The sequence below is a fragment of the Sus scrofa genome, chromosome 6 (genome assembly GCF_054392235.1).
Source record: "Sus scrofa isolate SSC_HxYL_T2T_F1_AM1 chromosome 6, Sscrofa_HxYL_maternal_Yorkshire_Landrace_v2.0, whole genome shotgun sequence".
Classification (NCBI taxonomy): domain Eukaryota; kingdom Metazoa; phylum Chordata; class Mammalia; order Artiodactyla; family Suidae; genus Sus; species Sus scrofa.
The window spans coordinates 67,360,106-67,382,953 of record NC_139388.1 but is presented as its reverse complement, the minus strand read 5'-3'; the positions used below and the strand labels follow the sequence as shown (position 1 = coordinate 67,382,953).

General features: G+C 59.0%; 3 protein-coding genes across 49 annotated transcripts in view; 1 reads left to right on the top strand and 2 right to left on the bottom strand.

Annotated features, from left to right (window-relative positions):
- Positions 1 to 22,848, bottom strand: part of LOC110261339 (zinc finger protein 444) — a 996,914-nt gene that overhangs the window by 11,427 nt on the left and 962,639 nt on the right. The gene's annotated exons all lie outside the window — the stretch shown is intronic.
- Positions 789 to 9,008, bottom strand: LOC110261337 (tigger transposable element-derived protein 1). 20 transcript variants are annotated; one of them, XM_021097399.2, is made up of 3 exons: positions 7,853 to 9,008; positions 4,419 to 4,514; positions 789 to 3,995 (listed from the first exon to the last, which is right to left on the bottom strand). In XM_021097399.2, the coding sequence occupies exon 3, from the start codon at positions 3,895 to 3,897 to the stop codon at positions 2,674 to 2,676; it is 1,224 nt and encodes a 407-aa protein (XP_020953058.1). In that variant the 5' UTR covers positions 3,898 to 3,995; positions 4,419 to 4,514; positions 7,853 to 9,008; the 3' UTR covers positions 789 to 2,673. The 20 variants fall into 20 exon arrangements, with proteins under 20 accessions (XP_020953058.1, XP_020953061.1, XP_084818494.1 ...); XM_021097402.2 differs by having other exon boundaries at positions 4,424 to 4,514; XM_084962368.1 differs by having other exon boundaries at positions 4,419 to 4,492.
- On the top strand, positions 8,749 to 18,873 carry MZF1 (myeloid zinc finger 1). Of its 28 annotated transcripts, none has more exons than XM_084962333.1 (6): positions 8,749 to 8,992; positions 10,555 to 10,989; positions 11,426 to 11,609; positions 12,181 to 12,251; positions 12,350 to 12,470; positions 17,258 to 18,873. In XM_084962333.1, exons 2-6 carry the CDS (start codon positions 10,594 to 10,596, stop codon positions 18,685 to 18,687), a joined length of 2,202 nt encoding a protein of 733 aa, XP_084818459.1. In that variant the 5' UTR covers positions 8,749 to 8,992; positions 10,555 to 10,593; the 3' UTR covers positions 18,688 to 18,873. The 28 variants fall into 28 exon arrangements, with proteins under 28 accessions (XP_084818459.1, XP_020953015.1, XP_084818462.1 ...); XM_021097356.2 differs by having other exon boundaries at positions 12,332 to 12,470; XM_084962336.1 differs by having other exon boundaries at positions 8,749 to 9,087; positions 11,400 to 11,609.

The window sequence follows — 22,848 nt, the reverse complement described above, 5'->3', positions numbered from 1 at the left end:
CAACCGGCCTACGCCAGAGCCACAGCAACGCAGGATCCGAGCCGCGTCTGCAACCTACACCACAGCTCACTGCAACGCCAGATCGTTAACCCACTGAGCAAGGGCAGGGACCGAACCCGCAACCTCATGGTTCCTAGTCGGATTCGTTAACCACTGCGCCACGACGGGAACTCCTGGTTTTTTTTTGTTTTTTGTTTTTTGTTTTTTTGTCTTTTTAGGACCGCACCCGCAGCACATGTTGGTTCCCAGGCTAGGGGTCCAATCAGAGCTGTAACCACCAGCCTATGCCAGAGCCACAGCAACGCTGGATCCCAGCCAAGTCTGCGACCTTCACCAGAGTCCACCGCAAGACCAGATCCTTTAACCCACTGAGCAAGGCCAGGGATCTAACCTGCGTCCTCATGGATGTTAGTCGGGTTCCTTAACCGCTGGGCCATAACGGGAACTCCTGAACTGGTATTCTTTTTTTTTTTTTTTTTTTTTTTAAGGGCCACACCCGCGGCATATGGAGGTTCCCAGGCTAGGGGTCCAATCGGAGCTACAGCTGCTGCCCCTATGCCAGAGCTACAGCAACGCCAGATCCGAGCCGAGTCTGCGACCTCTACCACAGCTCATGGCAACACCAGATCCTTAACTCACTGAGCAAGGCCACAGATAGAACCTGCAACCTCATGGTTCCTATTCAGATTTCGTTTCTGCTGCACCACACTGGGAACTCCCTGGACTGGCAATTCTAGAAGGCAGTCTCTCCCACCATGGTCTCCCAACACCTAGCACATTACAAGTTCTCATAATTTGTGCAATTTATTAATCCATTCAGTCACCAGGCTCCTAAGAAAAGCTCCTTCCCTTCCCCTTGCCATCCCCTATGCCAGTCTTACCAGGAAAGCTAGCAAGGGGCGTCATCTGACCTGTCTCCCTGTAAGGCTGGACCCTCCGGCCCCTCCCCAGCCTCCAACCCATTATGTGTTGACAGCAGGCACATCACTACAAGTGTTAGGTGGGACAGATGGCAGAAATCCTTCCTCCCAACTTTATTCCTGGCATACCAGGCAGAAGGGGGGTCTAGATGGGACACAGGAACATCCTAGGAGTTCCCTGGTTCAGTCCCTGGACCAAGAACTTTTGCTTGCCACTGATGCAGCCAAAAAAACCACCACCACCACCTTCCCTTGCTGACTCCCTGTGGTTTGGTGGCCCATACGGTGTGTCTGCAGACTCCAGCACACACCTCAGGGTGCTTGCTACAGTCTGGGAAACAGAACAAGCTGGAACGAGGGAAGATGCTAAGACGGTCCAGGTCAGTCCATCAGAATCAGAGCTATAGGTTACCCAGGCGAAGGCTGGGCTGCAGCCAGTGTGCTGGGAAGTGACCCTGAGGTGGCCACTGAGCCCTCAAGAGTTGCTGAGATTTTCCCAAGAGCACTAGACCTGGGAGGGCATCAAAGTGACAAAAGCCTCAGCCTCGGAGGCTGGAGGGAAGCCAAGACAACCATGGCCCAGAAACCCAGCGAAGGAAACATCTCCAAAGCAAGGGATGGGCCCTGGTATCAAAACCCACACACGCCCGGGGAGGGTACCGGAGACCTGGGACAGCAGAGGCCACGGAAGCCAGAAGGGCAGAGGACGACACGGAAAGGGAGGAAGGAGAGTAGGGAACCCTCATCCAGAGTTGGCTAGGAAGGGTCCCAGTGGCCCAGGGAAACATCAGGTTGGCAAATAGGAGAGACGTGCCTCAGTCTGGCCCCTCACCACCTGGTGGGATGTGTTTGGCAGCTACGGTGCTACAGGGTGCATCTCTGACATGATGGGCAGTTTTGGGGCCCACAGCTTATCTGCCAATCAGAGATCACCACCTTTTTGTTCCCCAAGCTCGGTGCTCTATGTGTCACTGGATCAAAGGTGGCAGTGCAAGACGTATGAGAGCCGTCAGGGAGAAATGGCAGTGTCCACCCTCCAGAAACAAAACGGCATCCGACAAAGCTCATGAGAGGTTGGGCCCAAGCCCCAAATCACACGGAACAGCCAAAGAGGTCTGTCCTTCAGGGTCTGTGCCCTGAGCCACTTGCCCACCCTCTGTGGGACCACCTGAGGCGAGAGCAGGCTCCCTGCTAACTCCCTTGTTGCCACCATTGTGGGGACCCTTGAGGATGCAGCTGCCCGAGCCTGTCGCCTCCTCTCCCAGTGCAGCTCCCGGAGGCAGGCGAGGACACAGTGGACACGCCGGGACACCTGCAGGCTGCGTTCGCGGTTGGGGTCGTTCTCCATGAGGACCCTCAGTCCGGCAGCAAAGTGGGACAGGGCCTGGGCCAGGTGCTCAGGGCTCAGTGCACCCACAGCGGCTCCTCTGGTCTCCATACCCACCGCGGCCTCCGTGAGACCTGACTCTGGTCTCCTGGAGGCCAGGCCTTTCCCTGCCTCCCAGGACAGTCCCGAGCCACGGACGTCCCCATCCTCCACATCCTGGAGGGCACTCTGGGCTGAGGTCTCCACCTGGGCCTGCAGCAGATGGACATCGGCCTTGGCCACGTCCCCAAGGCCTGCATGACTGGCTAGCACCACAATGCTGCGGTAGAGCTTGGGTGCGGTGCCGGGCTCGGGGGCACCAGCAGGCACGCACTCGGGCCAGAGCTTCCGCCAGGCGCTATTCATGGTGGCAGGCTGCAGGTCTGCTCAGGCCTCGGCGATGTTGTCCACGGCAGTCACGACTGTGTAGCGGCACCAGAACACCCTCACAGAGGGCGGGTCTGCACCAGCCGTCTCCTGGACCAGCTGCCCGAGCGTGCGGCGCAGATAATGGGCCTTGAAGGTGGCGATGATGCCCTGGTTCATGGGCTGGATCAGGGCGGATGTGTTCTTCGGCAGGAACTCCACACGCACATGGGCTGAGAGGCCCACCAAGTGGGCGGGGTGGCAGGGCGCGCTGTCCAGTAGCAGCAGGGCGCGGTGCGGGAGGCCATGGCTGGCACAGTAGCTCTCCACGGCTGGGCAGAAGCAGCCTGTAAACCACTCCTGGAAGATGCTGGGTGTCACCCAGTCATTGCGGTTGGAGCGCCAGACCACAGGCAGGCTGGCCTTGCAGCAGCCCCTGAGGGCGCGTGGGTTCTCCGAGGGGTAGACCAGCAGAGGCTTCAGCTTAAAGTCCCCAGCGGCATTGCCTCCGAGCAGCAGCGTCAGGTGGTCCTTGGAGGCCTTGGGCCCAGGCCCCGCTGTGCCCTCCAGCGCCAGGAGCATGCGCTCCGGCAGCCGCTTCCAGAACAGGCCCGTCTCGTCCACGTTGAAGACCTGGCGAGCGGAGTAGCGGCCAGCCTCCAGGAGGGCGCGCAGCACGGGGCGGGGGGGCGGGTAGCGGGCAGCGGCCCGGGCGTCCGCTGCCGCGGGCTCTGCCGTCAACAACACCTTGTGGCGCGCCTTGAACCGGGCAAACCAGCCGTTGCTGGCCCCGAAACTCGCAGCCCAGGTGCCGCCGCCCTGCTCGTGCTGCAGCTGCGCAAAGAGCCGGCGCGCCTTGTCCTGGATGCGCAGCGTGCTGACCGGCAGGTTCTGCCGCCTCTGCTCCTCTATCCACAGGCTCAGCAGGCGTTCCATGTGGCCCATCAACACACCCCGGCAGCGGGTCAGCTGCGTGGCGCTCACCGGCGTGGCTGCCTGGGAACTGGCCCGGATCTTGTCCTTGTTGACACGGATCGAGGCGACAGTGGAGGTCGCCAGCCCCAGGGCGCAGGCAATCTGGGTCAGCTTCTCGCCCTCCTCAAACCTCCGAAGCACCTCCAGCTTCAGGTGCAGGGTGATAGACTTCCGGTCCCGCTTGGCACCAGGGCGAAGGCCAAGCCCGAGGGGCGCCTTCCCCAACGCCTCCCGGTGGGGGGTTGTCTTCATGCCACCGCGCCGAGCCATGCCCCTCAAGAAGCTCTCTCCCCGCTGACCGGCCCCAGGAGCTACCGCCGTGCCCACACTGACAGCCTCTTGGCCTCTCCTGTCATGCCTGCCTCTGCCTGAAAAGGGGAACACATGGGCATTACTGTGCGAGTACATGGGAGTCTGGACCAAGGCTCTGACCTCGAGCACCCGGCCCTGCTGACCACTGCTCAGAGGCATGCCCAGTCCCTTCTCCCCCTAGACTGAAATTCTGCGTGCACACTTCCGAGCATTTTTTGCATCTAGAGGACCTTTTTGCTTAGTTTTAGCTCATGCGATCAAAAGAAAGTCTTCTGGGAGACTGCTCCTCCCCCAGAAAAGCTCTCACGACCACAAGGGGACGCCAAGAGCCTCTAGAAATCCTGACCCATCCCAGACACGGATGAACAGAAGCATCACCATGCTTCTCACTCAGAGACATCAAGTATCAGTGTCAGAGACTGAATAATGGCTCCCACTCATATCCGCATCCTAATCCCAGGAGCTTATGAATCAATCACCTTACACAGCAAAGGGACACTGCAGCCGTGACTGTGGTAACGCTCATGAGAAGCAGAGCTCGTCTGGGAAGGCCCTAAATGGAATCAGAGAGGTCCCTGTAAGAGGAAGGAAAAGATTTCACTCAGAAGGCAACGTCACAAATGAAGCCTAGAACCTCCAGAAGGAACCAGCCCTGCCAATACCTTGATTTTAAGCTCGGAAGGCCCATTTCAGATTTCTGACCTCCAAGACTCTAAGACGATAAGTTTGTGTGGTTTTAGCGCACTAAGTCTGTAGTGATACATTACAGCAGTCACAGGAAGCTAACACACACAGAAAGGAACCTCCTTATTTCATGCCAGTCCCGTGGAGTACCGGGCGGGGGTGGGGGGGAGGTGGCTCTCTTCACAGCAGCCAGAATGATTCAGGAAGAACCAAACCAGATCCAGTCTCCTCTGCTTAGAACCCTCTCAGGCCTCCACCTCTCTCTGAGTAAAAGCCACCGTCCTCACCTGCTTACCCCCGAACACATCCTTGGCCAGACGAAAGGCTCTCCCAACCCAGGACCTTTGCTTTCTGGCTGCTCAGGCCCATAGTGGGGGCATTTTCCCGTAACCTGCATGGCTTATTCCCTCTTTTGCAGGTCTCTGCTCAAATGTAACCCAATCAGGAGTTCCCTTGCGGCACAGTGGATTAAGGATCCAGCATTGTCCCTGCAGCAGCTTGGGTTGCTGCTGTAACACAGGTGTGATCCCTGGCCTGAGATCTTCTACATGCTGCAAACACAGCCCCCCCCAAAAAAAAGTTCCCATCGTGGCACAGCGGGAAACAAATCCAACTAGGAACTATGAGGTTGAGGGTTTGATCCCAGGCCTTGCTCAGTGGGTTAAGGATCCAGCATTGCCATGAGCTGTGGTGTAGCTCGCAGACGCGACTCAGATCCTGCATTGCTGTGGAGTGGGCCAATGGCTGTAGCTCTGATTTGACCCCTAGCCTGGGAACCTCCATATGCTGCAGGTACGGCCCTAAAAAGGAAAAAAAAAAAAAAAAAAGAGGTAACCTGACCAAAACAGCCTCTTCACTTATATTTTATTGTGCATTGTGTCACACCTTGAAGGCAGGACTTGTACCTGCTGAGCACTCTGTTGGGTCCCTAGGCCCAGGAAGAGAGCCTGGCACTTTGGAGACATCCAGTAGTCATTTGCCAACTAAGTCACTAAATCAAAAATAGTGGAGGAGTTCCTGTCGTGGCTCAGTTGTTGATGAATCCAACTAGGAACCATGAGGTTGCGGGTTCGATCCCTGGCCTTGCTCAGGGTTAAGGATCTGGCGTTGCCGTGTGCTATAGCTCTGGCGTAGGCCGGCGGCTACAGCTCGAGTAGACCCCTAGCCTGGGAACCTTCATATGCCACGGGTGTGGCCCGAGAAGAAGGCAAAAAGACAAAAAAAAAAAATAGTGGTGGGAAGCAGGCTTCTCACTTTGTCCCTTCTGCACTGCAAATCATGTGAAAGTAGTATTTGATAAAAACAGTGAAAATTTCTTGAAGGAATGTGGGTGAAAAACAGGGACAAATGCCTCACAAATCTGTATTTGGGGAATGGATACGGTACCGGGGAGTACCTTCAGGGAAACAGGCTGCGCCTTGCTTAAAGTCTAAGCAGGTCTAGAAAAGGCTTCCTGCCCCGAGTGGGGGCCCTGAATTCCAAACCGCTCAGGCTCCCATTCCGCCGTCTCCACATTCATGCCTTCGCTTGCTCACCCATGATTTTCTAATTTTCCAATTTTCTTTTTTTTTTTTTTTTTTTTTCCCTTGCTTGCTTTTTAGGGCTGCAGCATCTGTGGCATATGGAGATTCCCAGGCTAGGGGTCAAAACAGAGCTACAACTGCCGGCCTACATCACAGCCACAGCCACGCCAGATCTGAGCCGCGACTGCGACCCACACCACAGGTCACGGCAACGCCGGGTCCTTAAGCCGCTGAGCGAGGCCGGGATCGAACCCGCAGCCTCATGGATCGTAGTCGGGTAGGTTGACCGCTGAGCCACGAAGGGAACTCCTTTTCTTTCTTTCTTGGACGCACCCGTGGCATATGGAGTTCCCGGGCCAGGAATCGAATCCAAGCCGTGGCTGCGGCAACCCGCTGCACCACAGCAGGAACTCCCCACAAACTTCAGTTACATTCACTCGATCCTTCATCCTCTCCCTCCTACTCTATATAAAGTCCCCAAGCCCGCCTCCAGGGGAGGCGTGAGACTACATTTCCCAGAAGGCCGCGGGGCCGCCGAAGGCTCCGATTGGCCGGCCCGAGGTCTCCGTTCCCTTCCCCCCACCGGAACCGAGAGTACCTGCGCCTAAGCCCCTTGGCCGGAGCCCCCGGGTCCCCCGCGGCCGACCGCCCTCATCTCCGGACCACGACGCGGGCCGGCTGCCTCAACTAGGCCGGCGGGGCTGCGGCCCCAACCCATCTCCTGCCCCAGGCACCGCTTCCCGGTGGCCGCCGATCCCAGCCTCCATCTTATCGGCGGAAGCGGAGGTTGCCAGGCGACGGCCGGGATTGGAGGGGGCCGCTTGGGGCCCGCCCGACGGCGCTCCGGCGCTGCGCGGTCCCCCGGGCCCGCCGGGATATGGGAACGTAGTTCGGCGACGAGGTGGCCGAGCGCGGGGTCCAGGCTGGGGCGCCAGAGGCCACCTCTGCCCAAGGCTGGCTTTCTCGCCCATTAAGACCTCTCCTGTCTTTCCCCGAGTTCTACTTTCAGTCTCTCTCTCTCTCCATCGTCCTCCCTAATCTCCCTCCCTTCCCGGCGGTGTCTCACTGTTTCCTCATTCCGGGGAACTGTGCCCTTTCAGACTGTCAAAACATAATTTCGAAAGAGCAAAAAACATACGCGTCAAAGACTTATCTACCTCGGTGGGAACTAGCAAGGTGACACAGGTGGTTCTGGGAATATGAGAGAGAAGGAACAGCAGAGGGGGTGAAAGAAGAAAGAAGGAATAATGAAATAAAAGTGTGGGAGCTCCCTTCGTGGCTCAGCGGTTAACGAACCCGACTAGGACCCATGAGGATGCGGGTTCGATCCCTGGCCTTGCTCAGCGGGTTAAAGATCCCGCGTTGCCGTGAGCTGTGGTGTAGGCCAGCGGCTGAAGCTCTGATTCCACCCCTAGCCTGGGAACCTCCATGTTGCCGCGGGTGCGGCTCTAAAAAGCAAAGAAAGAAAATAGCAAAGTGGGATTAGTAGCGCTTCACAAGGCAGTGGAGAGGCCCAGCACTTAGTATCCTGCTTAGTGTCCTACAGTGTGATAAAAACAAAAAACTTGGGGTACCCTTTTCTACTGAACAGAAAGCACTACAGTCTATCAACCTTCTACAAGTTAGCATCTAACTTCACAGTATCTGGACTCTGATCAAAAGCAGTGAAGTGAGAAGTCGTTGCTCTGGTTAGGAAATCAGATGACCTGAAGGAGACTTGGCAGAGATGGTGCGAAGGCTTCCAGACATCTTTCTTGTCTTATTGTCAAGTTTTGTGTAAGTTTTCTTCACAAGCGTCCCTCCCGCTCCGTCTCTCTTCTTGCTGTCACCTTTCCCCGAGTCTTTGAAACTCTCGATCTATTTTACTGTACCTCTAATTTCTGTCCCTTTCTCGCCTCTTGCTTCTGTACTCCTGATCTCTATCCCTTGAAACTCGATCTGCACGTCTTGTCGCCGTAAACGAATTCTCCCTCTCCTGTCTCTCCTTTCCTCTCCATCCCGCCCCGATCTCTCTCCCTCTTGTTAACGGTCCTGACACAAGTCTACCCAGCCCTGCCTCCCTGTCTTCTTATCGCACAGTTTAGGACTCTGAGAGCAGAAATCTTCGTTCTTTCTGTCCTGCCCGTGTCTCTGTCCCGGGGGCTGTTCACTTACTTTCACTGTCTCTAGTCACAGCCTGCCCCGCCCCCGCTCCTCAGTGTCTGTCTGTCAGTCCTCGCAGTCTCTCTCGCTCGGCATCACCTCCTCCCATCTCTCCCATCCTCCTGCAGACGCCTGCGGGTACCCATGGTTGCACTGGAAAGCGCCGGCACCACCCGCGCGGTTACCATGGAGACGCCCGGGCCGCCTACGGTCCGCTGGCACAAAAGAGCATCTTCGCGTTGCGCGCACGCGCGCAGAGGGCCGGCCGCCACGCCTCCCAGAAACGGCTGGGCTAAGCCCCTCTCCCGGGCGAAAGCGCGAGAGGCTCGCTTGCGGTCCTGTGGGCGACGGCACGGGTGGCCCAGTCTCTGCAGGGGGTTGCCATGGAGAAAGGGGCTGACGGAATCCAAGCGAGGGCCGTGATTGGTTCAGGGTCCTGCTAATCCCTAGGAGCCGCGTAGAGAATGGAGGAAGACGTTGTGGAGGGCATGCGCTGTTGGGCAGGCGGTGCTGCCTCCTGTTGCCCCCTGGGAAGCTTGCGCGCGTCGACGGGCCCCTGACGCTTGGATGTGAGGCTGGGAGCGCAGGAAGGCGCGGCCCGGAGTGTGATCCGATCGTGGCGAACGACGCTGCCCCGGGGGACAGCGGGAGGAGGGCGGAAACTGAGACGAGCTTGCGGGAAGGGCGAGGCGGCGCCCGGGCTGGTGCGTGGAGCATTCTGGGAGACAAAGTCCGTCGGGGCGGGGGAAGTCGGGAGCGCGCATGCTCAGGAGCACGGAGCGGCCCGCTGAGTGCGGAGGTGAGGGCGGGCGCCCCTCGATCGGGAAGGTGCGGGCAGGGACCCGGGCGGCGGCCCAGCGGGACCAGGAGCGCGGAGCAGGGGCCTGGGCGCTCCCTGTGGACCGGCTCAGTGCTGTTGTGCGAAGCTCGCCAATCCCTGGCCGTTGCCACGGCGACGGAATCTGGAAACCCCGCCCCCAGTTGCCATGGCGGCACCCGGACCTGCCCCGGCTTCCTAAAGCAGACATGGCCAGCCAAGACTTCTGGTAAATGTAGTTTATCGAGCTCCGAAGGGCCGGCTCGATCGCTAAGGCCCAGCTTTCTCCTGAGGTTTCGGTTGACTTGGAATCTTGAGGAGTGAAGGATAGACTCCCAGGATCAGACGGCCTTCGAACCCGAATTCACACCATCAATAAACTCAGATTTCTTCACAAATCTTGCACTTTACCTCCTGCTGCAGAAGGAGCAGCGCGAGTGGAGGGGAAGTTGGGGGACCGTCCCCCTTTGCAGATGGGGAAACTGAGGTTCCCAGAGAGACAGCGACATGCCAAGGTTAGGACTCTCCGACTTTGCTTGCAGGCTATGAGTCCAGGGGTCTCTAAGCCTTTGTAGCCAACCCCCACCCACGCCCAAACCCCTATTACCTCAGCCCCGCCTAAATCGGGAAACTGAGGAGATAATGGGGCATTTAGTGTTGTGGTAAGTTGTGAGAATGGGGATGAATGGGGGGGATGCTTTCTGGGGGCTGGGCCATGCAGGTGACCTTGCACAGATATGGCTGGGACAGGTGGAGGGAGGCTGCTCTTTGGCACTACTTTGGGAGGGGTAGTAACCAGGCAGTGGGTGCTGGAGGTGTCATCCACCTGCCAGCGAGAGGGCAGCAGGGCAGGGGTTAGCTGGTGTATGTGGAAGGGTGGGATTTAGGGAGAGAGGAGGTGCTGTCTAGGCCTAAGCAGCAGCCTGTGTTTGGAGCAAGAAGCTGCTAGAGACTGCCCAGGCCCAGCTAGAGAGGCCACACTGGGACTCACAGAGGGCTCCGCAGCCCCGCTGGTCCTTGGCCCGTGACCGCCTCCCTGTGCCTCAGTTTCCTCACCTGCCTGCCACCACGGGAACAGCACAGCGCGCGGGAGACTCTCCATAAGCATATCCACCACCATTGTTTGTCCTCATCGTGATACCAAACCCAAGTTCGCTTTGCTGACTGCACAAGAGGCCAGTAAATTCGGAAACAAGTTGTTGAGGCAAGGAATGAAGGCTTTAATCGGAAAGCCAGCAGACCGAGAAGGTGGCAGACTAGTGTCTCAAAAAGCCATCTTCCATCCTCAGAACTCAGGCTCCTTTTATACAGAGAAAGGGGGAGGGAGGAGCCGACGGTCACTCACTAGCTCAGGACAGGGCTGGCCGGTGGCTGAGCAGGATCGCTAAGCTTTCTCACTCCCGGCTGCTCTCTTACAGTCACAGCAGCCTCATCCCATTCCTCCTGCAGGGTGGACACCGGCCTCAGAGCCCCAGCCTGGACTCTGCGATGAGGCCCGCAGCCCTGGGCTCCCCAGGCCACGCGCCCCCAGAGGATGAGGGACCTGTCACGGTGAAGCTGGAGGACTCTGAGGAGGAGGGCGAGGCTGCTCCATGGGATCCCGGCCCAGAGGCTGCACGACGGCACTTCCGGCACTTCCGCTACGAGGAGGCAGTGGGGCCCTGCGAGGCCCTGGCCCGGCTGCGGGAGCTGTGCCGCCAGTGGCTACGGCCCGAGGTGCACTCCAAGGAGCAGATGCTGGAGCTGCTGGTGCTGGAGCAGTTCCTGGGCGTGCTGCCGCCTGAGATCCAGGCCCGCGTGCAGAGACAGCAGCCAGGCAGCCCTGAGGAGGCCGCTGCCCTGGTGGAGGGGCTGCGCCGGGAGCCAGGAGGGCCCCGGAGATGGGTGAGTCAGTGGCCCTGGGGTCGGGACTGGAAGAGTATCCATCTCTTCCTCATCCTGCGGGTGCCAGGCTCAGCCAGACACTGGTCCCCCGTGGCTTTAAAGTGCTAACCTGCCGCAGACCCTGCCCGAGAGTGGACAGTCTTTCAGGGCCAGCCTCACAGGCCCATCCCTGCATCACCCAGTCATGGATGTGGGAGGGATGCAGGATGGGGACAGAGGGAGAGCACCGGGCAGCCTTGGGTGTCGCCAGCAGGACAGCAATGGCAGGTGGACCCTTCCCTGCTTGCTCAGCCCCTGGTGGGCGTGGGTCCTTTGGAGTCTAGGCAGCCAGGACGGCTGAGGCCCCGAGACAGGGTGGATGCCCACGAGCCCGAGGCTCACGCTTGGCCCAACTCCCCCCGCCCCCCGAGCCCTGATGGTGGGGGCACCTCCCCAGGTCACAGTCCAGGTGCAAGGCCAGGAGGTGCTATCGGAGAAGGTGGAGCCCTCCGACTTCCAGCCCCTCCCTCAGACCACGCCTCCAACTCCAGACCCTGGGCTTGAGATGCCCCCTAGGGCCACACCGGAGTCACTGCTGGGCCTTCGGGTGAAGGAGGAGCCTGAGGTCACAGAGGACCCAGGTAAGGGCAGGCACAGTGGGGAGGGCCCAAGGTCTGGTTGGAGGGCCTGAGGGGCCTGGCTGAGGCCCGAGGGGCCAGTCACCTGCGCAGTGGCACTCCTCCCACGCACTGGTGGCCCCTACATCCCGCCCAGCCCGTGGCCATCCGTACCCCTTGCACGCCAAGCTCATCACAGCGGTGGTTCCTTTCCCTCGCTCTACGGCACAGAGGTGGCTGATGGGGGTTCACGTGTGGGAGGTGTGTAAGGTTCAATCCCGAGGAGATCTGTTGGGGGACAACAGGCTAGTCCTGGGGAGCAGACGGCAGGCTGGAGTGTGGGTGGGTAGAGCTGAGGGAGGACCCCGAAGTGCTGGGGGCACGGCCCCTCCTGTGCACCTCCCAGGCTGGTGCCAGACCTGACCCCACACTGCCATGCCTGCGTGGCTCCTTAGAGGGCCACCCTGCCACACCTGGCCCCAAGTCTCAGCCAAGGTCTCACCGCCCTACGTGGATCCCAGCACCCGGCACACTACTGAGGAAGGCAGCCAGCCAGGGTGCCCTGGGGCTGTCTGACCTCACCCTTCCTCTCCAGAGCTTCTGGATTCTGGGACTCTACCCAAACCCCAGGAGGCCACCTCCACGTTCCTACCCAAGGAGGCCCAGGTGAGCCCCTGCTCCAGGAGCCTCAGTGGGTGGGGGCTGGGTAAGTCCCTCCCCGGGCCTGGCCAGACACGGAAGAGCAGGGACCACTGTGGTTTCAGGGCTGTGACATGGCACCGGACCAGGCTTCTCCCCAAAGTGAGACTGGGCCTGAGGGGCCCTCATGGAGGGAGCACCCCAGGGCCCTGTGGCAGGAGGAAGCCGGACGCATCTTCTCCCCAGGTGAGTCATACCAGGCCCTGTGCACGGGCAGCACCACATCTGCCCATCCCACTCCTGGCCCTGCTCAAGTCCCCCCTACACTTCTCCATCCCTGGGCGTCCCCTGTCCTCTTCAGCCTGCTTTAGCATCTCCCACCCTCTCGGAGTTCCCGTCGTGGCTCAGTGGTTAACAAAGCCAACTAGCATCCATGAGGACGCAGGTTTGATCCCTGGCCTCGCTCAGTGGGTTAAGGATCCGGTGTTGCCATGAGCTGTGGTGTAGCTCACAGACGAGGCTCAGATCTGGCGTTGCTGTGGCTCTGGTGTAGGTCGGCAGCTACAGGTCTGATTGGACTCCTGCCCTGGGAGCCTCCACATGCCCCGAGTGCAGCCCTAAAGAGACCAAAAAAAAAAAAAAAAAAAAAAAAAAAAGCCAGACTTTCCACAAACTTCACGGCCCCTCCAGCTGCTGCTCCCCACTGAAAGCTGGACTTCTGTTCCCCGCACCCGAGCCCTTCCCAGCCCTCGCGTCCTGGGTGGTCCCCAGGTTTTAGGCTTGCACCCCACTGATTGGGTGGCAGGGCAGGGAGGGAGGGTCTGGCGAGGACAGCAGGTTAGTAGTCAGGGTTGGGGGGCAGAAGGGACCTTGGCAGGGGTGGGGACTGGACAAGACAAAGCCACATCCTGCCCAGTTGTCCAAGCAGCTCAGGCCAGGTGACCAGCCCCAGGCTCCCTGTCCCCTGGACCCTTGGCTGCCCTGGCTCACTCCTTCGTTCTGGGGGACCTTGCTGTGACCCCGGCGAGCGAGGTGACGTTCTGAGATGCGTCACCCACCTGAAACACACTTGTCTAATGCGCCACATTTCACGGGGTTCTGCTGGCTGAGGAATTCTTGCCGTGAACTCAGTCTTGGACCTTTGTCACCTCCTGCTCGGTGAGCCCTTTCGTCTGCAGTTCTCATGTCTCCACTGCGGGAACCTGGATTGCGCAGCCGGCCACACCGAGTGGCCGTCCCCTCCATGCTCTGTTCTCTTCTTTCTGGAATGCCTGTTACTTGCTTCCTGGCCTATAGGACAGATCCTCCAAGGTTCTCTTCACTGTGATTTCCCGTCCTTTTCTTCTCTATTTTCCAGAAATTTTCTCCAATTACATTCTCCAGACCCTTCTTTGAGATTTTGGTATCTGCCAGCACAGGTCTCATTTCCAAGCGTGTTTTCATTCCCTGAGCATTCAGTGTCTAAACCACTTTCCGTTCTCCGTTGTAACATCCTTCCCTTTTTCTCTGAGGATAACAGCTTGTTTTTTAAGTTTTCCTCTCCATGTGGTCTCGGATCCCTCCAAGTTGTCTGCTTATGTGTAAAGACAGGGGACCACAAACCTGGCGGCTCCGAGCAGGTGTGTGAGGGCCTCATGGGCCAGGACCACAAACCAGGGCCGGGGTGTGTGTGTGAGGGGTCACTTCCCAAGGAGCCCCGCTTCTGGAGGGACATGTGTGGGTGGATGGCGCCTGAGTGCTGCCCCTGAAGGCTCCCTAGGGCGGTCTGGCTGGGCTGCCTGGAGCCACCTTTGCTGTGTCTTCCGTTCTTTCTTCTGAGTGCTCTGCGAAGGCACTTCTGGCCTCTTGCCCGCATCCCAGGAGAGAGGCTGGCAGCTCAGCCCACTGGGACTTCAGTTACGCCCTCGGCATCGTGTCCCACTTTCAGCCCAGCCCTGTGCCCGGATGGCAGAAGAGATCCAGAAGGCAGAGCTGCAGCAGTGCCCACGTTTCCTTAGACTTCTCTGCAGCAGAGCCCAGGGCTGTTCTGGCTTCAGCGTCTGTAACAGCTTCCCCAGCCTGCTCGGTGCCCCTGCCCAGCCAGAGGCACCTAGTACCTCCAGCTCTGGACTTTTCAAGGCTTTGGGGTGAAACAGGTTAACTTTTTTCATCTTTCCCCATGGCTGACTTGCTGTCCACCTTCTCTGGGCTCCTGCCCTGTCCCCACAGGCCGTCTGTACTGCTTCCCACAGTGGGAAACACCAGGACTCTGTTTCCTTCCCTCTTCTCTTCATCTTTGTAGATGTTATGCCTTGAGAAAAACAAACAAAACAAAACAAAACAAACCTCACTGCTGTCTTTAATGCTGTTCCAAGAGGAAGCAAATTTAAACCGATGGACTGTTACCCAGAAGCACCGATTTGCTGTTCTTTCTCTCTAAGGGTCTGAACTCATCCTTTTGTCATAATGTCCTCATTTTGTGGATGCTGCTCCATCCTTTGAGAATGTGGAAATTGTATATGTTCTTTCCAGATTTGTTCGTTAGCTTGGTTTCCCTGGGTGTGCGTGCTCCCACAGCTGCACTCTTGACAGCCTGCCCTTCACGGCTCTGGGAACTTCTTGTCTGTCGCTGCCCTGAGCGTCCTCCTGGGCGAGGGGGCTGCTTCAGGGTCCCCCACAGCTCTGGAGTGGAAGGATTCGCTGGGCCCCCAGCCACTCAATGGAGAGACCTCTGCAGCCGCGCCAAGACTAAACCGTCTGCAGGTGGGGTGGGTGCCCCCAGCTCGTGTTCTCCACCGTCCCCTGCGGGACGGAGCCTGGCTTTAGCCCCCAGTCTCCACAGCCAAAGAGGGTTGGAGCACAGGGGCCCAGCCTCTGGATTCCAGAACCTAATCCCTTTCTTTCTTTGCAGCTGCCCAAGGTATTTCTAAAGTCCTTTTCTTGTTTTCTGTCATTCCCCCATGTTGAAGCTGAAGGAGGAGGAGCTGGGACGGGCCCCTCCTGCCGTATCAGTCTTCAGCCGGCTGGCAGGCTTGGCTCCTGCTGTGTGGCCGACCACTCTCCAGGCAGTTCCATCTCGGGCTCCTGGGTAGGTTCTTCCTCTGCAGCCCCATCCTTTCCCCAGGCTGCCCTCCCAGACAAGCACAGCTCCCACCCAGCTTGGTCTCCCCCCGCAGGGCTCCTGGCTGCTCCCCTTGCCCTCAGCTGAACCATGTCTGTGCACCCATGTTCTAATCATGAGAACATACTGAACAGCTACTACCTTCTTGTGTTAGAAAATTCGAAAAGCACAGGGGGTATACAGTGGAATGTCACCATCCTGCCCCCCAGAGCCAGTACGACTAGCTCTCTGCGTGTCCTTCCAGAAGGATTCTGTGCACAGGAGAGCAAACAAATTCAGATGCATGCTCAGTGCCTGTCTTTAAAACACACGTGGATACTTAACCTTCACCCCCATTCCACCCCGACGTGTTCTGTGCCTCTTCTCACTTCAACACGCAACAGCAAGCCTCCTCCCCTTGGACAGCTGCGAGCCCCATGGGGCTCACTGCGGACACACTCTTTATCCGTTCCGGCTCCTCCTGACATCCCTTTGGGTCATTTTTCGCTGAGAACTGAAAAATCTACACAGGTCACCTCACACAGAGGGGGACACACAACTGACGAAGAACTGTTGGATCAAAGGGTCGGAAATTTGTTACGTTGCTATGTTTTGCCGAACTGGCTTCTGCCTCTGCTCCCTAGCAATGCACACCAGGGCCTGGGTTCCTGGAGCAAGGGTTTGGAACTGGTAGATGGGTACAGCTGTCATGGCAGTCTTCTTAGTAAGAGGGGACCAAGCCTTTTGACGGGATTTAGGCATCAGTTAGATCTCCTTTCCTTTCCCTTTCCTTTGCGTGTGGGTGTCAGGTCGTTGGTCTGGTTGATAGGTTGGTGCCCTTTGCTCAATTAGCCCTTTGCCTCTGGAGAGTGTCATTCGTTTTTTGACTCTGAGGTTTTTGCCGTGCAGATTTCTTCCTCTGATGCAGAATAATTTATCGGAGTTTCTTCGACAGCTTATATAGGTTTTCTGTCACCATGAAGCCCTTGCTACCCTCAGTCTGCATGATTTAACTTCCTCCAGGCTTCCTCCTTCTCCACGGCCTCTGCTCAGCCAGCATCTAAGGATGGCGCGCTCACAGCATGGCTGGGACATGCTCCTTTTCTCCTTAGACACCCAGCCCTGTCTGATGACAAGCAAGCCCAGGGCTCCATGTGCCGAGTATATGCTCAGCACCCATGTTCACACTTCCCTGCAGACTGGGCCCGACTCCTGTGCCCCACAGCCTGCATTTAGTCCCAGTCCCTCTGGGGTCCTGGGAGCATCGCAAGCCGGACACAGCAGACAGAAGTCCTGGCGCCTGCGTTCCCTGCCTGCTGGCTTCACTTCCCCAGGCCCACCCACTTCTCTGCATTTGTGGAAGCCCCCATGACCCATCCGGCTAGTGCAAGGGCTACCTGCCCCAGCTTTGCCCTACAGCTCTCCCAGAAAGGCAGCTTTTTTCTTTTTTTCAACTTTTTAAGGCCACACCCACAGCATATGGAGGTTCCCAAGCTAGCAGTCAATCTGGAGCTGTGGCTGCAGGCCTACACCACAGCTACAGCAACACGGGATCCGAGCCGTGTCTTCAACCTACACCACAGCTGGCAGCAACGCAAGCTCCTTAACCCACTGAGTGAGGCCAGGGATCGAACCTGCATCCTCATGGATACTAGTCAGGTTCCTTACCATTGAGCTACAGTGGGAACTCTAGAAAGGCAACTTTTTTACAAACTTAAGTCAAACCTGGAAAGCTTGTCCCTAGCTTTTGGGTCTCCCCCCTCCTGGCTAATTGTGTCCTGCTGTCACCTCCTGAGGGAAGCCTACCTAGATAGAACCCTTGCCACGCCCATGTCACTTTTGCCTGCCCCCTGGGTCCGTTTCAGGCCGCTCTAGTTCACACCCTAGGACGAGAGTGGCTCCAGGCACAAGTGGCTTCTCTGTCGTGAATTAGCGGATCCCTTGTGCAATGCAGGGTTTACGCTTCGGATGGGCAGTGTCTCTGTTGGCCAAGGCACAGTGAGCCCCCACCTCCACATCCCCTGGGACCTCGGCATGGCCAGCCTCACCGGCCAACTGGAGTCGCCCTCCTGCGAAGGTGGCCTTTCACAGGCGGTGGTGCTCCGCAGCGACCCAGGAGGTGAGCAGGACCCCAGAGACGATCCCTGCCAGGGTGCAGGCCGGGGGCTGGCCGCTGCTCGCTGGTGCGCCCCCAGGGGCCGGGGCCGAGGTCGCCCCAGCACGGGCACCGGAGCCGTACGAGGCGGCCGCTGCGATGTGTGCGGGAAGGTATTCAGCCAACGCAGCAACCTGCTGAGGCACCAGAAAATACACACTGGGGAGCGACCGTTTGTGTGCGGGGAGTGCGGCCGCAGCTTCAGCCGCAGTTCGCACCTGCTGCGCCACCAGCTCACGCACACCGAGGAGCGCCCGTTCGTGTGCGGTGACTGTGGCCAGGGCTTCGCGCGCAGCGCGCGCCTGGAGGAGCACCGGCGCGTGCACACGGGCGAGCAGCCCTTCCACTGCTCCGAGTGCGGCCAACGCTTCCGGCAGCGCTCCAACCTGCTGCAGCACCAGCGCATCCACGGCGACCCCCCGGGCCCAGGCGCCGCGCCCCCCGCGCCCCCCGGCGCGCCCGAGCCCCCAGGCCCCTTCCCGTGCAGCGAGTGCCGCGAGAGCTTCGCACGGCGTGCCGTGCTGCTGGAGCACCAGGCGGTGCACACCGGCGACAAGTCCTTCGGCTGCGTGGAGTGCGGCGAGCGCTTCGGCCGGCGCTCGGTGCTTCTGCAGCACCGCCGGGTGCACAGCGGCGAGCGGCCCTTTGCCTGCGCCGAGTGCGGCCAGAGCTTCCGGCAACGCTCCAACCTGACGCAGCACCGGCGCATCCACACGGGCGAGCGGCCCTTCTCCTGCGCCGAGTGCGGCAAGGCCTTCCGCCAGCGGCCCACGCTCACGCAGCACCTGCGCGTGCACACGGGCGAGAAGCCCTTCGCCTGCCCCGAGTGCGGCCAGCGCTTCAGCCAGCGGCTGAAGCTCACTCGCCACCAGCGGACGCACACGGGCGAGAAGCCTTACCACTGCGGGGAGTGCGGCCTGGGCTTCACGCAGGTCTCGCGGCTCACGGAGCACCAGCGCATCCACACGGGCGAGCGGCCCTTCACCTGCCCCGAGTGCGGCCAGAGCTTCCGGCAGCACGCCAACCTCACGCAGCACCGGCGCATCCACACGGGCGAGCGGCCCTACTCCTGCCCCGAGTGCGGCAAGGCCTTCCGCCAGCGGCCCACGCTCACGCAGCACCTGCGCACCCACCGGCGCGAGAAGCCCTTCGCCTGCCAGGACTGCGGCCGCCGCTTCCACCAGAGCACGAAACTCATCCAGCACCAGCGCGTCCACAGTGCGGAGTAGCCTGTGCGCGCTGCACCCCGTCCCCCCGCCCCCGCCGCCTTCACCTCGGCCCTCGGCGCGGAGGCAGGTGCAGAACGGCTGCCTCGCGGGGTTGTCGTGAGGCCTGCCATCGGTCGCATGGGTACGAGCCGGCCCTCTTGGGGCCTGGTGCCCAAGACGTGCTCAGTAAACAGAACACGGAACCCGCGTCTGGGTCTGCACCCACTCATTGCCTCCCCGCCCGCGCGGGTCCCTCCCCGCCCCACCCAGCCACCCCTTTCCGCCCAACGACCTGGTTCCCGTAGAGCCACGCCCCCTACAGATGTGGGCCCTGGCAGGGCCTGCCCAGGTCTGTGGGGTGCACACGGTCCCCCCAGCCAGTCAAGGTTATCGGGTGTGTAGAAGCAGCAAGCTGCTGTCCAGCAGGCCACAGCTGGCCTGAGGATGCGTTCATGAAACTTTAAACCTAGGAATCCATTCCTTAGGTATAACAGCTGCAAGGTTGTATTTGCGAATCCATTCCTTCTGGACGTTGCCTGGTTTTTGCATATTTACCACCGGCAGGTACAGAGGGTGGGTCCTCTTGAGACAGGACCCCTGCCGGTCTGGTTAACAAGTTGCCTGCAGGCCCTGGGGCCAGTTCCTCAGTCCTCTCAGGCCCTGTGCACAACCTCCCCAGTGCTCCCCCAAAACTGGGAGGCCTCCACCAGGCCTGTGTTAGGTAAGGAGACACAGCTGGCAGCAGCTTACACGAGGACAGACACTGCCAGTTCAGTCCCGTGTCCTGAGAGCTGAGGGCGGATATCTCTGGAACCCTCCTGCCTCCTCCTGGGCCATGGCTTCTTCTGCCCTGTCCTCCCCTTCTACGGCTCCCATTGCTCGGGCCTTGACATAGCCCCCCAACCCACCCGTGGGTGCCAGAGACAAGGGGGTGAAAGGCAGTTCCAAAGAGGGGGGTCTTCGTGAGGCAGGATCTGGCTTGGGACCTAAACCGCACTCTAGGCAGCTGCCAGCCTACCCTCGACCGAGGCAGTTCCAGAAACAGCATCTCTAGGCGCTTGAGTCCAGGCTTCTTCCAGAAGTGCATCTGGACCTTCCCCTGCCACTCTGGGTCACTCTGACTCCCACAAAATTTGGGCCCTGTATCAGGAAAGACAAGGCAGCCTGGGCCAGAGCTTCCTAAGGAAATGCTAGAGAACGCTTGCTCCCTGCCTCAGCCCCGCTTCCTCTCCTCCCCTAAACCTCTCCTTTCCCCACTCCCCACTACTCAGGCCCAGCCAGATCAGTCACTCTGGCATCCACCGTATCTGGCAAAGTCAGCAGTTCCCCGACGCAGGAGCACTCCTGTGTAGCATGGTCATGGGTGGGCGTTGGGGTGGGGGGCAGCCCCTGAGCCCTTTGACGGCACCCACTGTTCTGACCACAAAGGGGACTTCTGAGAAGCCTGGTCTGGGATCTGCAGAATCAGAGGGGAGAGGAAGGTGTGAAGCGGCTGAGAGAATCAGAGCAGGGAGGGCACAGGAGCGAACACTGAGGGAGCTAGCGGTCTCAGGTTGGAGAGATGCTCCCGGAACTTTCTAAACCCGGTAACGTGGATTTTTTTTTTTTTTACAAGCTTATGTGACTTTTATAATCAGACACAACGAGAACAAGAAAGCTCTCATCTTTGGTCATCTTCCTGTTGATCACGAAGGGAAATCTGTCCCGATACAACTACATAAAAACATGAAATTGGAGTTCCCGTCTTGGCGCAGCAGAAATGAATCTGACTAGGAACCATGAGGTTGCAGGTTCAATCCCTGGCCTTGCTCAGTGGGTTAAGGATCCAGTGTTGCCGTGAGCTGTGGTGTAGGTCGCAGACACAGCTTGGATCTGGTGTTGCTGTGGCTCTGGCGTAGGCCTGCAGCAACAGCTCCGATTAGACCCCTAGCCTGGGAACCTCCATATGCCACGGGTGCAGCTTTAAAAAGACAGAAAGACAAAAAAAAAAGAAATTCCACAGAGGAAAAATTACGATGACCATGAAAAGTATGGAGCCATTCAGTCAGGGCCCCACACCTAAAGCCCTGAGAAGTCCAAAGACCCACCTGCCGAACCAGCCCTAAGAAATAAACACAAACGGCTTTGTAAGAACCGTCCATGAAAAGCCATTTCTGCAGTTGGTGGGACACTAATCCAATCATGTGGCTGCGGGTTGAGAATCCAAGGGCTGAGGGTAGGGAAAGAATGACCCCTTGGCCCCACTGGGCCAGAACCATAGGAGGAACCCAGAAGAGGGATACCCAAGCCCTGGTCATCTAAGAAACCCACAACAGTGCCCAGCCTGTCCTGGACTGACTGTACCTGTGCCCACACTGTTCACTCCCAAGCCCAGCCTCTCCATGCCACATCCATCCATTCTCACCCAAACCCCAGCCTCCTGAATCTATCCACTTCTCTCCATCTCCCATCACCGTTCTGATCGTAGCCATCCATGTCTAGGCTGGAGGCCCACAGCCCTTCAGCCCCCTTTTCCTGACTGCTCCTGCTCCCTCATTCCCAAAACAGACCCTTTCTTCCCGGGTCTCAAAACCATGATAACAACCCGGGTGCACGTCCACCCTCACAACTCACTAGCCACATTCTGCACAGTCACTCCAGGGCACTGGCCCTGACCTGCCTGGGTGAAGCTTTGTGCTGTCTGAGAGGCTGCAGGCCCACGGGATACATGCACATGTGCTACCCAAACCACCTGTGTCCCTCTGCCACAAGGGCGACAAGGAACATACAGCTTAGCTCCATCACTTCCAACCCAGTGCCCCGCCACAGTTAGGCCATCCCCTCCTCCCTGGTCCAGACACCACAGTCCCCTTTGCCCAGCATTTTGCTCCATGGTTAAGTCTTAGCTACTGTTTGGTGGGAAGCCACAAGACCAAGATCATAGCTTTGACTAGTCCAGTGTCACCTCTCCAGGGAACCAATACCCCATCACCAGATGGGACCTGAGCTGAAGGGCCCCAGCAACTGGCCTGACTAGTGGACACATGAAGTAACCTGGACAATTGAAACTACGCCGAGACTTGGTAAACCGCGAGACAGTCATCAACCCTCATGTCCTGTACAAAAACAATCAGTTAAGAGCACAGTGGATGAAAAGAACGGAGGAAGGGATAGAGGAGGATGGAAACTGAGTCCAGAGGGGGCCTCCGGGTCCCAGGGCCAGCCATGTCCGAAGCCTGAAGCTAGGATGATTGCAAGCTTGTCAACCCCCCAAAACCTGAGCTGTTTGAGGCTTCTGGTCCCTCGTCCTCACCCTGGCGCCTCTCCAACACTCAGCTCTCAAGGGAGTCAACCATACTGGGACTGTGAGGCTAGGGCTAGAAAGCTGAAAGAAGCTTCTGGGATGGTGGAAGGCGAATGGAAGGACCGAAAGGGAAAGCGGCTGCGCAGACAACACTGGGATCCAGTCCACGGAGCCCAAGAACGCCGAGGGTGCCTGGGCAGGGCCTCCGAGGAGGCTGGGCCCGGGATGGAGGCCAGACCAAGACCCAAAGGGATGGAAGCGACTTCCTGGGGTGAGGACGGAGCCCGATCGCCCGGCAAGAGGCCAAGGATCGTGCCTGCCGGCCCCCAGCGCCGCGCCGGGACTACTTCCCACAAAATGCCTCGGTAATGGCGGCACGTGGCCGCAGTGACGGAATGGAACAGGCGACGGGAGCCGCATTCGGACGTGAGAAGGCTGAAGCGCAGAGCCCCGGCCGGCCCACGAGCCGGGTCGCCCGCCCGGACCAGCCCTTTCTACGGCGCTCACAGCCTGACAGCACCCGTGGTAACATCCGGAAGTCGGTGAATCCTTCGGCGCTTCCTCCCGCCCCGCCCACCGAGGCACGTTGAACTGTGATTGGAGGGGAGGCTAGCCCCGCCCACAGCACGCACACCTCGAAAGGGCGTAGGGCGCCTCTGCCAAACAGGGGACACGCGCTGGGAGGCCGTGCCCCATGTTCCGTCTCCCGTGTAAATTTTCGCAGTGCTTGCTATTCTCTGCCACAGTACATGTTTTATTCGTTAGTTTACCTAAACCGGAGTCTCTGCGAGCGGGTTCTTCGGTTTGCAAGGGGACACGGAAGGTGCTGGACCCTGCACCCTCTAGGCCTTGCTCAGGCTCTGGCCCTGACCCTGCCTCAGCCTATGACCCGCAGGGGC

Coding starts and splice junctions, on each gene's coding strand:
- LOC110261337 (XM_021097398.2), bottom strand. CDS start 9,005: ATGCTCCACGCACCAGCCCGGGCGCCGCCTCGCCCTTCCCGCAAGCTC. Junction 4,493..8,473: donor GCGGCCCGGGCGTCTCCATG/GTAACCGCGCGG, acceptor GATTCCATTTAG/GGCCTTCCCAGACGAGCTCT. Junction 3,996..4,423: donor CTGCAGTGTCCCTTTGCTGT/GTAAGGTGATTG, acceptor TCCCCTTTTCAG/GCAGAGGCAGGCATGACAGG.
- MZF1 (XM_021097347.2), top strand. CDS start 9,748: ATGGGGCATTTAGTGTTGTG. Junction 11,610..12,180: donor TGAGGTCACAGAGGACCCAG/GTAAGGGCAGGC, acceptor CTTCCTCTCCAG/AGCTTCTGGATTCTGGGACT. Junction 12,471..17,257: donor CGGACGCATCTTCTCCCCAG/GTGAGTCATACC, acceptor TGTGCAATGCAG/GGTTTACGCTTCGGATGGGC.